This window comes from Euleptes europaea, chromosome 21, assembly GCF_029931775.1.
Source record: "Euleptes europaea isolate rEulEur1 chromosome 21, rEulEur1.hap1, whole genome shotgun sequence".
Taxonomy (NCBI): domain Eukaryota; kingdom Metazoa; phylum Chordata; class Lepidosauria; order Squamata; family Sphaerodactylidae; genus Euleptes; species Euleptes europaea.
The window spans coordinates 2463564-2479825 of NC_079332.1; the positions used below are offsets into that span (position 1 = coordinate 2463564).

The 16262-nt window shown below is 48.5% G+C and overlaps 2 protein-coding genes across 2 annotated transcripts in view; one reads left to right on the forward strand and one right to left on the reverse strand.

Annotated features, from left to right (window-relative positions):
- The window catches only part of NOMO1 (NODAL modulator 1), a 29932-nt gene extending 21483 nt beyond the window's left edge, over positions 1 to 8449 (reverse strand). Inside the window, 9 exon segments of the mRNA XM_056866560.1 lie at positions 899 to 1036; positions 2214 to 2366; positions 2821 to 2893; positions 4433 to 4539; positions 4652 to 4752; positions 5187 to 5232; positions 5717 to 5806; positions 8128 to 8212; positions 8214 to 8449. Of these exon segments, the coding sequence (XP_056722538.1) occupies positions 899 to 1036; positions 2214 to 2366; positions 2821 to 2893; positions 4433 to 4539; positions 4652 to 4752; positions 5187 to 5232; positions 5717 to 5806; positions 8128 to 8212; positions 8214 to 8449 (1029 nt within the window).
- Positions 8450 to 11295: 2846 nt separating this feature from the next.
- Positions 11296 to 16262, forward strand: part of LOC130492776 (ATP-binding cassette sub-family C member 6-like) — a 30655-nt gene continuing 25688 nt past the window's right edge. Inside the window, exons 1-6 of the mRNA XM_056866561.1 lie at positions 11296 to 11343; positions 12951 to 13127; positions 13650 to 13775; positions 14155 to 14292; positions 15388 to 15510; positions 16183 to 16244. Of these exons, the coding sequence (XP_056722539.1) occupies positions 11296 to 11343; positions 12951 to 13127; positions 13650 to 13775; positions 14155 to 14292; positions 15388 to 15510; positions 16183 to 16244 (674 nt within the window). The remainder of the gene's footprint in view (positions 11344 to 12950; positions 13128 to 13649; positions 13776 to 14154; positions 14293 to 15387; positions 15511 to 16182; positions 16245 to 16262) is intronic.

Sequence of the window (16262 nt, forward strand, 5' to 3'; positions counted from 1 at the left end):
TTGAACAGGCTTCCTCGGGAGGTGGTGAGCTCTCCTTCCCTGGAGGATTTTAAGCAGAGGCTAGATGGCCATCTGTCAGCAAGGCTGATTCTATGACAGTAGGCAGTTCATGGGAGGGGAGGGCATCTTGGGCATCTTCTGGGCATGGGGTAGAGGTCACTGGGGGTGTGGGGGGGGAAGGTAGTTTGGAATTTCCTGCATTATGGAGGGTGTTGGACTAGATGACCCTGGTGGTCCCTCCCAACTCTGTGATTCTATGATTTGCAAGAAAGGTCCCAGGTTCAGGCCCCAGCATCTCCAAGGCAGAAGACAATGAGAAAGACCCCTGTCTGAGACCCTGGAGAGCCAGTGCCCATCAGAGGAAAGAAGACTGATCTTGACAGATCTATTATTATTATTAATTAGATTAATTTCCCAGCCCTCCCCAACCAAGGTCAGGCTCGGGGGAGCTTACAACCAGTATAAACAAAATCTTGTACAGTTGATTAATAATAATACCAATACATATAAATTACCATTTAAAATTCCAATAAAACCACAAGTTACACAGTATCAGGTCCAGAGGCAACAATGAAGTATGTAAAAACCCTCGGTCAGGGGAGACAGGCGGCTGAGCAAGATGAACCAGGCTTACTATACAGTAAGCAGGAACAGGGACGGGAGTTTTGGTCTAACACAATATAAGGCTGCTCCATGCATTCAATCTTTTGCCTACCATTATCCATTTGTTAAGCAATTCCAAATTCCTTAACTAGCTAAAGCAAAACAGAACAGTCACCTCAGGTGTGAAAACACATTTGCCTTCTCAGTATCACCCACCACGAAGTCACACCACCCTGAATATGCCACTTTGAAGGGGAGAATCTTATGGAGGAACGAAAGCATCTCTGTTACCTACCACGGTGTATTTCCCACTGGGCAAAGAGAGGAAGGTGAAGGAGCCATCCTCTCTGGAGATGACGCTGCACAGATAGGTGAGAGAATCCTCCCTTGGTGGGAAGCCATCCACTGGAGCTGTTTTGCATCCCATAATGTCCTGTAGAAGAAGAAGAGTTGGTTTTTATATGCCGACTTTCTCTACCACTTAAGGGAGACTCAAACCGGCTTACAATCACCTTCCCTTCCCCTCCCCACAACAGACACCCTGTGAGGTAGGTGGGGCTGAGAGAGCTCTAAGAGAACTGTGACTAGCCCAAGGTCACCCAGCTGGCTTCATGTGTAGGAGTGAGGAAACCAACCCGGTTCACCAGATTAGCCTCCGCTGCTCATGTGGAGGAGAGGGGAATCGAAGCCCGGTTCTCCAGATCAGAGTCCACTGCTCCAAACCACCGCTCTTAACCACTACACTACGCTGGCTAAAACGAGACAGGCATCCACAAGAGCCCTCCACTCGCACGAGTAATGTAACAGATAGGACAGAATGTCATCACAGATCACAGCCAGCGAGCATCACAAAAATCACTAATCCATGTCTGGCTCACACAAACTGGCTACTCCAATGATTTTTTTTAATCTGCACATCGAGATTTATATTGATTTAATTAATGGGGGCACGCTGCCTTTCAGCCCCGATGCAGCTTTCACATAATGCAAAATAAAAAGGTAGGTAAAGGTCCCCTGTGCAAGCACCGGGTCATTCCTGACCCATTTGGTCACATCACATCCCAATGTTTACCAGGCAGACTTTGTTTACAGGGTGGTTTGCCAATGCCTTCCCCAGTCGTCTTCCCTTTACCCTCAGCAAGCTGGGTACTCGTTTTATCGACCTCGGAAGGATGCAAGGTGGAGTAAACCTTGAGCCGGCTACCTGGAACCGACTTCCGTCGGGATCGAACTCAGGTCGTGAGCAGAGCAAAATAATGGATGCAAAATAGCATCCATGAAAAATAAATAACAAAAGTAGAGAGAAGTGGCAGATCTGAATGCGAGGCAGGAGGGGGTGCTATATGTTCCCAAGATATTCTGGACCCAGTTCACCTATTTAGGGGTTTAAAGGTCAAACACCTTGTATGAGGCCTGGAAACATTATGGTGGAAACCTTACATACACTGAAACACGGGCTTAATTATAAGTCAGCGCCCCAATTTGATCCTCTGCGAGTCAAGTTAAATATCTAAAAACTTGTACGAGAAAAAGTAAGGCTGACTGGTTAGCCGCACCTGCTCCCACCTGTCTGAGGAATAAAAATCCTTTTGGAAAACGTCCCTACCTACCTCTTTGGTTACCGAAGAGGAGAAAAGAAGGAACATGACGCCTTTCATGGGCTCTCCATCGCTTCGGACGGACCCTGAGACGTTATAACCGGCGACGACGAGAGGGTCGGAGGCATGAGCATTGGAATTGGTCACCCGCACAGTTGTGCTTGCCTAGAGCGGAGAAACAGGGTGAGTGTGACCGCACCCAACTGCAACACCCTTGTGGGGTCGTCTGAATATATACCAAATAACAGCAAAATGCACACACAAAAAGAACAAATCCAAAAGAAACTATTGTCGAAGGCTTTCACGGTCAGAGTTCATTGGTTCCTGTAGGTTATCCGGGCTGTATAACCGTGGTCTTGTTATTTTCTTTCCTGACGTTTCGCCAGCAGCTGTGGCAGGCATCTTCAGAGAGGAGTAACACTGAGAGTCAGTGTTACTCCTCTGAAGATGCCTGCCACAGCTGCTGGCGAAACGTCAGGAAAGAAAATAAAAAGACCACGGTTACACAGCCCGGATAACCTACAAGAACCAAAAGAAACTGTCTGACAGCCAGACAACGGCATCGTCAGCTTCCACTTGACAACACCTCCTTTATAGTTCTACCTGCGCCAGCACCCACCTCTTTCAGCGTCCAGGTCGGATGAGAAGCAAAGATCTCATATTCTCCAGGAAGCACTTTGAAAAAGATGAACCTGAAGAAGGGGAAACGGATTCGGATGCTGAGTGACCGTCGTTAAGCATTTCCACCCTATCTTTTCTTGACAATCTATTCACATGCAACTGCAGCTCTGTAATCTAGCACGGTGGTCTTCAGCCCAGAGGCAGGAAAAAACCCTACAGCTGGGGTGTCAAACATAAGGCCCAAGGGCCGGCTCCGGCCCCTGGAGAGCTCTTATTCGGCCCGCGAGCCAGCCACGCACGCACACCCCTCTCAGTCTGGGCTGGCGAGGCATGACCTGGCCCAACCAAGTGACATTTATGTCATATCCGGCCCTCATAACAAATGAGTTTGACACCCCTGCCCTACAGCAGTGCCATTTTTTTCCCATTTGGAAGGGCTTGCGGCACAAACAGCAAGAGCGCCATGCCTCAGACTGCTCTTGGCATGCGTGCTGAGAAGAACAGCAGGACAGTGAGGCAACATCACTCAGCGGTGGAGGTATTTCCTCCGAGCCTCTAAGAGAGCCAGCGGGGTGTAGTGGTTAAGAACAGAGTACTCTAATCTGGAGACCAGTGTTTGATTCCCCACTCCTCACATGAGTGGTGAACTCCAATCTGGAGAACAGGGTTGGTTTCGGCGCTCCCACACATGAAGCCAGCTGGGTGACCTTGGGCAAGTCACAGTTCTTTCTGAACTCTCTCAGCCTCTCCTACCTGACAGTCTCGGTTGTGGGGAGGGGAAGGGAAGGTGATTGTAAGCCGCCTTGATTCTTCCTTAAGTGGCAGAGAAAGCCGGCATACAAAAACTAACTCTTCTTCTTCTAACCGCTTGGCTTGCTCTGCACTACAATGCACCTCTCAGAACTTGGCCTGTGTTCCCGATTCTCTTGGAGCGCTATTCACAGTCCCGTCCTTAACATCACCGATGTCATACCCTGGATCCATTTTTTTCTGCACCATCACTCCAGTGTCGCATGACTTCCCTGTCACATGCTCACAGCTCAGTGGGCCCTAGGTCTAGAAAGTCAGACGAGCACCACGCCAACCAATAAAATACAGGGGAGGGGCTGTGGCTCAGTGGTAGAGCCTCTGCTTGGCATGAAGAAGGGTCCCAGGTTCAATCCCTGGCATCTCCAGTTAAAGGGACTAGGCAGGTAGATGATGTGAAAGACCTCTGCCTGAGACCCTGGAGAGCTGCTGCCGGTCTAAGTAGACAATACTAACTTTGATGCACCAGGGGTCTGGTTCAGTATAAGGCAGCTTCATGTGTTCATGGCTTTGCTTATGTTCTGGGGAGGGGCCGTTGCTCAGTGGTAAAGCATCTGCTTGGCATGTAGAAGGTCCCAGGTTCAATCCCCGGCATCTCCAGTTAAAGGGACTAGGCAAGTAGCTGACGTTAAAGACCTCTGCCTGAGACCCTGGAGAGCTGCTGCCGGTCTAAGTAGACAATACTAACTTTGATGCACCAGGGGTCTGGTTCAGTATAAGACAGCTTCATATATTCATACATATGGCGACAGATGCAAAGCTGACTTCGGGCTTGTAACCCTGATTAGACCATTCATACTCACTTCCCTCCTGGATGAGTCACTGTCGCTTGAATTGCCACCTCTGAGCCGGCGTTCTTCAGGGCAACCAGGACACCAGCAGGGCCCAGATCTTGACCTCGGCTGAGAACCTGCCAGAGTTAAGGCGGCACCGTTTCAACTTCAAGCCCAAGCCGCACAGCGCCCTACTGCCGCCCCGCCTCCACAGGCAAGCGGCAGTAAATCGAGGAAAAGGTGGCTTACCTTCCCATTCACAGAGAAGCCTGTGAACACAAAATTAATGTCGCCTCCTTTAGTGCAAATGTCACTGATGCCGTCCACGTGGATGTCCACACTGGTTGGCTCTGGAAGAAAGGACAGAAACAAATGGGGGGGAAACGGTCAGAGTGTGCAGCGTCCTCCTTCGTCAACCTCACAGCAGCTTCCAAGTTTCAAGAGGTCATAGAAACACAGAGTTGGAAGGGACCACCAGGGTCATCTAGTCCAACCCCCCTGCACAACGCAGGAAATTCACAACTACCTCCCCCCCACATACCCCCAGTGACCCCTCCTCCATGCTCAGAAGATGGTCAAGATGCCCTCCCTCTCATCATCTGCCTAAGGTCACAGAATCAGCACTGCTGACAGATGGCCATCTAACCTCTGCTTAAAAACCTCCAGGGAAGGAGCGCTCACCACCTCCCAAGGAAGCCTATTCCACTGAGGAACCACTCTAACTGTTACAGCCCTGCTTAACGTAAAGCAGTACAGAGAATTATTTCTAACAACAGGTACATACCAAAGCTCCACCCTAGGGGAGGTTCAATTTTAAGGACAAAATCCCCCTAAAAGAAGAGAACACAAAGAATGTCACCGTTACTGTAAAATCCAGCCATTTCCTTCTTCACAGAAAATCAGCCACTGACATTTTTAAGAAGAAGAAGAGTTGGTTTTTAATATGCCGACTTTCTCTATCACTTAAGGAAGAATCAAACTGGCTTACACTCACCTTCCCTCCCCCTCCCCACAACAGACACCCATTGTTACATATTATTTTTAATGTGTTGCATACTTTATGTGTTACGTGTATTTTATTGATCTGGTGTGTTTTTTTTCTCTTTGCCTTGTCATGTTATACTGGTTTGTCTGTTTTGATTTGTTTTGTCTGTTTTGATTTGTTGCGGTGTACTGGTTTTATGCTTAAGACATTCGGCCACACAAGCTTAATAATAAAAGGAAAAGGATATATTTTGCATTCAGGCTTTGCTATTAGTGACACAATCAAGATATAAAGAGAGATGCATTTGTATCAGGTACAGTATCGGTTACCTTGTCATACAGAGGAATCATGAAGTAGCCATTATTGGGAGCACAGTCAGTTTGGTATTTCAGGGTCCCGTGCTTCGTGTACAATTTAATCTGCAAAGCAAAATAAAACCGTGGAAGTGAAGATATTGTTGCACTGGCCAAGCATGAAGTCACCGACCGTGCAGATTTACAAAAGCAAGAAATACCTGCTTCCACCCCAGAAATGCAAGAGTGTCTTCTATTAAAACATAAGTGTAGAAAACCAACACAGACACATTAGGCATACCTGAGACCCTGGAGAGCCGCTGCCGGTCCAAGTAGACAATACTGACATTGATGGACCAAGGGTCTGATTCAGTAGAAGGCAGCTTCGTGTGTTCATGGCTTTACTGATATTCTGGGGCGGGGCTGTGGCTCAGTGGTAGAGCCTCTGCTTGGCATGCAGAAGGGTCCCAGGTTCAATCCCTGGCATCTCCAGTTATAGGGACCGGGCAAGTAGGTGATGTGAAAGACCTCTGCCTGAGACCCTGGAGAGCCGCTGCCGGTCTGAGTAGGCAATACTGACTTTGATGGACCAAGAGTCTGATTCAGTATAAGGCAGGTTCATGTGTTCTGTTCCCACACTTATACACCATTTTCCTTCCATTTGAGGACCCAAAGCAGCTTACAATATTGTTCTTCCCCCTTCCATTTTTATCTTTACATCACTCCTGCAAGGTAGGTTAGACTGCAAGAGATCAACTGGCCCACGGTTGCCCATCAAATTTCCATGGGGATTTGCACATGGGACTCTCAGATCCTAATCAGATGCTGACTATGACACAGTTTCTGCCTGCTCCACAGCCCTGTGAAACACGAGATACCTCTCCCCCACAGCCACAGAAAACTCAGGGAAGAGGTGTGGGTGGGTGTCTCGTATCTGAGCTTTGGAGGAGGCAGAAGCGTTTATTTTATTTAAACACACACACCCCACTTTTCTCCCTGAGGGGAGATCTGAAGCGGCTGACAAACAGCGTAATGTTTCTGTTTCAGGTTGGGCCTGAATGTTGCTCCACAGAGAACGTTTCACAAGACTCTGGCAGTTTTTAAATGTTAAAGACTTGCAACCACAGTGCAAGCTGAATATGAAGAACTGGTTGATCTTGGTCCGCCCAGCCAATGCCTCTTTGGAAGAGGGAGGGCACCTTGGCCATCTTCTGGGCATGGAGTAGGGGTCACTGGGTGTGTGTGTGGGGGAGGTAGTTGTGATTTTCCTGCGTTGTGCAGGGGGGGGGTTGGACTAGATGCCCCTGGTGGGTACCTTCCAACTCTATGATTCCATGACCTTAGGCAGATCACAAAAGGGAGGGCATCTTGGCCACTTTCTGGGCATGGAGTAGGGGATCACTGGGGGTGGGGAGAGGCAGTTGTCAATTCCCTGCATTGTGCGGGGGATTGGACTAGATGAACCCTGTTTGTCCCTTCCAACTCTATTATTCTAGGACCTTAAGCAGACCATGACAGGGAGGGCATCTTGGGCATCTTCTGGGCATGGAGTAGGGGTCACTGGGGGTGAGATGATGAGAGGGAGGGCACCTTGGGCATCTTCTGGGCATGAAGTATGGATCACTGTGGGTGTGGGAGTTGTGAATTCCTTGCATGGTGCAGGGGATTGGACTAGATGACCCTGGTGGGTCCCTCCTAACTCTATGATTCTGTGACCTTAGGCAGACCATGAGAGGGAGGGCACCTTGGCCAACTACTGGGCATGGGGTAGGGGGTCACTATGGGTGTGGGGGGGAGGTGGTCGTGAATTCCCTGCATTGTACAGGGGGTTGGACTAGATGACCCTAGTGGATTCCTTCCAATTCTATGGCCTTAAGCAGACCATGAGAGGGAGGGCACCTTGGCCATCTTCTGGGCATGGAGTAGGGGATCACTGGGGATATGTGTCCAGGAGGCAGTTGAGTTCCCTGCATTGTGCAGGGGGTTGGACTAGATGACCCTGGAGGTACCTCCCAACTCTGTGATTCTATGGGAAGAAGCAGATGATGAGAGAGAGGGCCTCTTGGCCATCTTAGAATCACAGCGTTGGGAGGGACCCCCCAGGGTCATCTAGCCCAACCCCTTGCACAATGCAGGAAACTCACAACTGCCTCCCCCCACACATATCCCCAGTGACCCCCTACTCCATGCCCAGAAGATGGCCAAGGTGTCCTCCTTCTCATGGTCTGCTTAAGGTCGTAGAATTGGAAGGGACCCACTAGGGTCATCTAGCCCAACCCCCTGCACAATGCAGGGAATCTTCTGGGCATGGGGTGGGGGGAGGGAGGCAGTTGCGAATTCCCTGCATTGTGCAGCGGGGGGGGGTCGGCCTACATGACCCTGGTGGGTTCCCTCCCAGCTGTGTGACCCCTACGACCCCCTTGCAAGGCAGGCCGCCGGCAACTCGCCTCGATGAGGGAGTAGTTGATCTCCACGTCGGACTTGACGAAGCCGCCGCAGCCCACCACGATGTCCTCGGAGGCCCGAGCCGGGCAGGCCCACCAGCAGCAGCCCCAGCAGAGGAGAGCCGCCGCCGCCGACCAGCCCGGCACCATCGCGGCCCACGTGGCCAGAAGACGCCGCTTCCCCCCGCAGCGGCGAGAGGAGGCGGACGGAAGCCGGGGAGGGCCAAAGGCCCGCGCGCTGCTGCCACCTGCTGGCCGGGAGGGCGCGGCGCCTCCCAACACGGCCAGCAGATCTGCAGGGGGCGTTCAGTGCCTTCCCGTGCATGGCGACCCTATGAATGAAAGTCCTCCAAAGTGTCCCTGTCTTTGACAGCCTTGCTCAGGTCTTGCAAATTGAGGGCCATGGCTCCCTTTATTGAGTCAGTCCATCTCTTGTTGGGTCTTCCTCTTGTCCTGCTGCCCTCGACTTTCCTAGCATGATTGTCCTTTCCAGTGACTCTGGTCTTCTCATGGTTTGACCAAAGTATGACAAGTAGGTAGGTAGGTAGGTAGGTAGGTAGGTAGCAAATTGAGGGCTGCGGCTCCCTTTATGGAGTCCGTCCATCTCTTGTTGGGTCTTCCTCTTTTCCTGCTGCCCTCGACTTTCCTAGAATGATTGTCCTTTCCAGTGACTCTGGTCGTCTCATGGTTTGACCAAAGTATGACATGTAGGTAGGTAGGTATATATATATATATACACACACACACAAGTATACTTATATATATAAAATCAGCCTTGCTCAGGTCTTGCAAATTGAGGGCCATGGCTCGCTTTATGGAGTCCGTCCGTCTCTTGTTGGGTCTTCCTCTTTTCCTGCTGCCCTCGACTTTCCTAGAATGATTGTCCTTTCCAGTGACTCTGGTCGTCTCATGGTTTGACCAAAGTATGACATGTAGGTAGGTAGGTATATATATATATACACACACACACACAAGTATACTTATGTATATAAAATCAGCCTTGCTCAGGTCTTGCAAATTGAGGGCCATGGCTCGCTTTATGGAGTCCGTCCGTCTCTTGTTGGGTCTTCCTCTTTTCCTGCTGCCCTCGACTTTCCTAGCATGATTGTCCTTTCCAGTGACTCTGGTCTTCTCATGGTTTGACCAAAGTATGACATGTAAGTAGGTAGGTAGCAAATTGAGGGCTGCGGCTCCCTTTATGGAGTCCGTCCATCTCTTGTTGGGTCTTCCTCTTTTCCTGCTGCCCTCGACTTTCCTAGAATGATTGTCCTTTCCAGTGACTCTGGTCGTCTCATGGTTTGACCAAAGTATGACATGTAGGTAGGTAGGTATATATATATATATATACACACACACAAGTATACTTATATATATAAAATCAGCCTTGCTCAGGTCTTGCAAATTGAGGGCCATGGCTCGCTTTATGGAGTCCGTCCGTCTCTTGTTGGGTCTTCCTCTTTTCCTGCTGCCCTCGACTTTCCTAGCATGATTGTCCTTTCCAGTGACTCTGGTCTTCTCATGGTTTGACCAAAGTATGACAAGTAGGTAGGTAGGTAGGTAGGTAGCAAATTGAGGGCTGCGGCTCCCTTTATGGAGTCCGTCCATCTCTTGTTGGGTCTTCCTCTTTTCCTGCTGCCCTCGACTTTCCTAGAATGATTGTCCTTTCCAGTGACTCTGGTCGTCTCATGGTTTGACCAAAGTATGACATGTAGGTAGGTAGGTATATATATATATACACACACACACAAGTATACTTATATATATAAAATCAGCCTTGCTCAGGTCTTGCAAATTGAGGGCCATGGCTCGCTTTATGGAGTCCGTCCGTCTCTTGTTGGGTCTTCCTCTTTTCCTGCTGCCCTCGACTTTCCTAGCATGATTGTCCTTTCCAGTGACTCTGGTCTTCTCATGGTTTGACCAAAGTATGATGGATGGATGGATGGATGGATGGATAGAAAAAATTAGGCTAGTGGGCTAGCTGTGAGGGTGAATGTGTGTGTGTGTGTGTGTTAAGTGCCATCAAGTCGCTTCCAATTTATAGCAACCTTATGAATTAATGTCCCCCCCCCCCAAATGTCCTCCTCTTAACAGCCTTGTTCAGGTCTTGCAGACTGAGGGCTGTGGCTCCCTTCATCGAGTCGATCCATCTCTTGTTGGGTCTTCCTCTTTTCCTGCTGCCTTCAACTTTTCCTAGCATGGTTGTCTTTTTCAGGGATTCCGGTCTGCTCATGGTTTGACCAAAGTATGACAGATGGATGGATGGATGGATGGATGAAAATTAGGGTAGCATGCTAGCTGTGAGGGTGAATGTGTGTGTGTTAAGTGCCGTCAAGTCAATTTATGGCAACCCTATGAATTAATGTCCCCCAAAATGTCCTCCTCTTAACAGCCTTGCTCAGGTCTTGCAGACTGAGGGCCAGGGCTCCCTTTATAGAGTCAGTCCATCTCTTGTTGGGTCTTCCTCTTTTCCTGCTGCCTTCCACTTTTCCTAGCATTGTTGTTTTTTTCCAGGGACTCTGGTCTTCTCATAATGTGACCAAAGCATTTTGGCCCATGCCACCAATCGGTGGATGCACAGAACTGAACCAGTGGCGATCTTTTGCAGTGTTGCCCCTCCGAATTTTGGCCTGCCTGCCTTGTCACACTTCTGCCTGGGAGAATAATTTACCAGCCTCATCGTATCAGTAACTTTACAACAAACCTGGCGCTTGAGATTCAGTGGACTTTGCTCCTGGCTGTAACCTCGTAGTCAGGAGCAGTTTTCACTTGCTAAAGCTCTGTTTCACTGGATCGTTTCACTTCTTTCTGTTGTTACATCGGTTTTATTTTTAGTTGCTCATAATGTGTTTTTATGTTAGTCCAAGTTCCTTTGCACATTATTTATGGAGAATTTGAAAAATTATTTAAATAAATGTCATTCTTCTTAAAATAAGGTCCTCTTTTCTCTCCTTGTAGAAACCTACACGCAGGTCTTGGCATCCCCAGTGCCTGGAGAGGTGTACCAGGCTGTCTCCTTGAACTGCCCATCTGCTCCGAGGTGCCATTCACCTTCGCCCTGCCTCCCCACATGAGGCAGGCATCAAATCCCCGTCCCAAAGGAGGTAGCGGCTGCAGAATTACAAATCAGAGTAGACCTAGGCGGGACTGGAAGCCAAAGCAGGACAAATGATAATGGCGAGCTGGTTGTGCAGTTCCCGGGAAGAATCGGCTGAGCTTTGGGTGAGTGACCGCCACGTGTCCCGCTTGGGAAAAGTCTTCTGAAATGTACTGCGGCCTGAGAGCATACCTGATAATCCTTTTGCTGTACAAAGTTTCTGCTCCCTAAATGATATACAATCATAAGACAGCCTCCCAGTGTAGAGCAGGAAATTGTTTGGACAGTTACAAAACATACAAGATGGTTATTCTTTGAAGGCATTTATATTCTTGCCCCGGATAATAGCTAACACAAAAGTTATAAAAGTTACCATGTAGTCTGCTAGATTAATCTTTTAAGATGAAGAGTTTATGCTTTTTTTTCTTTTTATTCTTAGACAGACATCCCTTTATGATTGCCCATCCCTTCCCCCCCCCGTTTTGTACCCATAATATAAAATAAATAAAATATATATTTTTAAAAAAACAATGTTCCTGCTCGCTGTCACTTTACGAAATTCCATGTAACTAAAATCAGGCAAGGAAACCCCTAAAATAAAGAGATTGCTTCCCTTCCTGATTCTTTAAGTTGACTTGTTACACAGTCAAGGAATGAAATGTGAGTTTGGGGGGGGGGAACGTAGGCTTAAGAACATAAGAATCCTAGCAAATCCCTGACCCCCATGTTTTGTTTTATTTATTTCATTTATAGCCCACCTGTCTTGCTGTGACAAGGTGGATTGCAAAATACAAAAAAAAATTCAGTCAGACAGCAAAGATCTCGAGTAAACAATGGTGTAGGTCAGCTGTGAGACTGTACCACTGCATCACACAGCGGCATCCTTCAAAACTTACTTTTCAAGAGAAGGGTTGCCAGCCTCCAGGTACTAGCTGGAGATCTCCCGCTATTACAACGGGTTGAAATTAAATCAAAAGAGTTTCCGTCTAGACATTAGGAAGAATTTTCTAACCGTTAGAGCGGTTCCTCAGTGGAACAGGCTTCCTCGGGAGGTGGTAAGCGCTCCTTCCCTGGGGTTTTTTAAGAAGAGGTTAGATGGCCATCTGTCAGCAATGCTGATTCTGTGACCTTTGGCAGATGATGAGAGGGAGGGCATCTTGGCCATCTTCTGGTCACTAGGGGTCATAGGGGTGTGGAGGGGGGAGGTAGTTGTGAATTTCCTGCATTGGACTGGATGGCCCTGGTGGTCCCTTATGATTCTATGATTCTACAACCGATCTCCAGCTGATAGAGATCAGTTCCCCTGGATAAAATAGCCACTTGGGCAATTGGACTCCATGGCACTGAAGTCCCTCGCCAAACCCCGCCCTCCTCAGGTTCCACCCCCAAAACCTCTAGGTATTTCCCCACCCGGAGCTGGCAACCCTATTCAAGAGCAACCTTAAATAGGTCTACTAGAGTTGCCAGGTCCCTCTTTGCCACCAGTAGATGTTGGGGGGGGAGCCTGAGGAGGGGGGGTTTGAGGAGGGGAGGGACTTCAGTGACATAGAGCCCAATTGCCAGAGCAACCATTTTCTCCAGGTGAACTGATCTCTATCGGCTGGAGATCAGTTGTAACAGCGGGAGATCTCCAGCTACTACCTGGAGGTTCTACTCAGATCTATTCAGTGGTGCTTACTCCTAGGAAAGGACTTATTAGGGTGGGCCTGTCCTTGTTTTTGTGTTGTCGCAGGACTGGAACCGGACATGGTACACGGCGACCCCGAGCCTCACCCCTTGCTTTCAGAACACTGTGCTGCTCTGGATCCCGTGCCTCTACCTTTGGATCTCCTTTCCCTTCTATTACCTTTATCTCCAGAGAAATGGCAGAGGTTACATCAGGATGTCGGCTGCCTTCAAATCCAAAATGGTAAGGCTCGGGCCCAAGGTTATTGTTATGGGTTCCCCTGTTCTACAAGCAGCAAGAAGTACCAGGCTGTTTATGCTTGGTAATTAGAACGCGTTCCAGGCTGAAGTGCTCTGCATTTTTTTTTTTAGTTCTTCATACTGAACTGTCATTCCAGAAGTCACTGCAAAGCCCGCACATCCCTGCTTCGCATTTCTTAAGAGCCCCTTTAAAGCGACCTTTTTTATTTGCTCCGCCCCTGCCTCGAAGCATCCACTCAAGGAAGCAAGAAGAATCACAGCTGCGGGAGCACGGGGGACTCGTGACGGTTTTAAAAAGCCAAGAGGGCGTTTGTTTTTGGAGTTATTATTTATGAAGTATTCCAGCAGGACCTAAGGATAGCACAGAAACAAAACTGAACAGTAGACAGAGGTGGGATGCTTTGCAAACCATGCATGAACTCGCCCACTGAATTCATTCTGTCACTGTTTCTGGGTCTTTCTGTGGGTGGATTTCTCACACTGAGCAATCCCTCCTCCTTCTCAGGTTCTCAGCTTCGCCTTGCTGTCGCTGTGTCTCGCGAGCTGCTTCTTCGTTCTCCGGCAAGCGATCCGGGGGGTCCCGCAGGCACCAGGGTCGATCATCAGCCCTGCTTTGCAGATGGTTACACTGGTAATTCCTGTTATTTTTCTTACACTGTTTCATGGTAGACTCTGATTTGCTGTCCTTTCCTCTGCAGAACAGGATCAAAACAGGATCATCTGGACATGGAGTAGGGGTCACTGGTGGTGTGGGGGGGAGTTGTGAATTTCCTGCATTATGCAGGGGGTTGGACTAGATGACCCTGGTGGTCCCTTCCAACTCCAGGATTCTGTGATTTTGTATTTTAATAGCTACTGATAGGCCTATCCTCCATGAATGTGTCTAGTCTCCTCTTAAAGACCGTGGCTATCAATACTTCCTGTGGTGTCACGATTTTTTGTAATTTGAAAATTGTTATTTTGTGTGATAGAGTGTTCATAATATTAAGTATTTCTTTTTCTTTGGTTAGGTCCTTGTTGTATTTCTCACCCAGACGGAACGGTTGAAAGGCGTCCGGTCTTCAGGCGTCTTACTGGTTTATTGGTTGCTGTGTTTCTTCTCTGCTACCATCGCCTTGAGCTCTAAGATTCAACATGCCCTGGAAGGCGTAAGTGGACGTTAATTATGCAGGAGCCCTCGGGCCAAACAGAAAATTAGGGATGTCTGTTAATGTCTATTAGGGATGTCTGCCTGCTACATACAAACATAAATTGGTTTAGCTGTCATGGCCGTCTTGCAAGGCACTCTAGGAACTATAGCTTTCTGAGGTCCGGCTAATGCGGAACCCAAGACAAATGGACATCTCTCTACATAGTAAGCTACGCTCAGGACGGTCCTAAGCAGATTTATATCCTTTGACTCCAACAGGTGTGTGTATGGCCATTTTTTGCATGGTAATTAGCAGTTCCAGGCTAAATTGCCCCCATATATTTTTTTTATTTTGCACGCTGAACCGTCATTCTGGAAGTGCCTGCGAAGCCGGTGCAGACCTGCTTCGCATTACTAAAGAACCCATCTAACGCAAGCTTTTGTGTTTGCCGCGAAGAATCTCCCTGAAGGAACCATGCAAAATAACAGTGGCGGAGTTAGTTATGCACATGCTAATGTCTATGCAAACAGGAACAAAGGAGCAGGCAAGTTGGGGGAGTGGAATTTCTCCTTTCGCGTCGGGGCTGTGAAAAGGCATTTTTAAAGTCGCATTTTAAAAAAGAACTTTCAGCAAGCATCAAAACTGACCATGCAAAAATGGCCTATGTGTATAAAGTGCCGTCAAGTCACAGCTGAATTACGGCGAGCCAGTAGGGGTTTTCAAGGCAAGATACTTGCAGAGGTGGTTTGCCGTTGCCTTCCTCTGCGTAGCAACCTTGGAATTCCTTGGCGGTCTCCCATCCCAATACTTAACCAGGGCCGACCCTGCTTAGCTTCCGAAATCGGATGAGATCGGGCTTGCCTGGGCCATCCAGATCAGGGGCCGACAGGCTTTTAAGGGTATAATTATATTTAGGAATCCTCTGTGCAGATTGTAAAACTGGCTTTTTAGAAACAGTTCTGGAGACGTTTCACATGACAGGATCGCCGTACATAACCTATATATATATATATATATGTTTCCATTTGGAAGCCAATGTAGCACCTACAATAGGGAGGTGAACGGCTTCCTGGGTACATCTTGTGGGCCAGCTGGCCTTCTGTCTTTTTTCAGGGCTTCAGAAGTGACCCCTTCCATCACGTTGCCTCATATACTTACTTCACCTTGATCTTATTGGAGTTGGCGCTCTGCTGTTTCACAGATCAGCCTCCCTTCTTCTCCCAAGATACCTCTGATGTAAGCATTTGGCCTTTCTGTCTTTGTGGTGGCCCTTCCTTTTCTTAGGATTCTGCCTTATATAAGAATGTAAGAAAAGCCCTGCTGGATCAGGCCAAGGCCCATCAAGTCCAGCAGTCTGTTCACACAGCGGCCAACCAGGTGCCTCTAGGAAGCCCACAAACAAGACAACTGCAGCAGCATTCTCCTGACCATGTTTCACAGCACCTAATATAATAGGCATGCTCCTCTGATCCTGGAGATAACAGGTATGCATCATGACTAGTATCCATTTTGACTAGTAGCCATGAATAGCCCTCTCCTCTATGAACATGCCCACTCCCAGGGAGTTCCACAATTGAACTGTGCATTGTGTGAAGAAATACTTCCTTTTATCTGTTTTGTAACTCTCACCCTCCAGCTTCAGCAGATGACCCCGTGTTCTGGTATTGTGAGAAAAGCTTCTCTCTTGTCCACTCTCTCCCTTCCATTTCTCTTTCATGTTTCTAGTCCTTATTGCCCATTGCTAGCCACACTTCTTAACAGGAGTTAGACACCCCTGCTCTACGGGGTCGTCTTCTCTTTGTACACCAGACGTTGCCGATTCCAACGCAAACACGGTTGCTTTAACATGATACAAGTATCTGTTTATGAATCTAATGAGGGTTGTGATTTTGCTGTCCCTTTCTGCAGAACCCGTGTCCAGAAGACGGGGCCTCGTTTGCTTCCCGGATCACTTTCTGTTGGTTCCTTGGGTAAGAAAGCGAGCACCG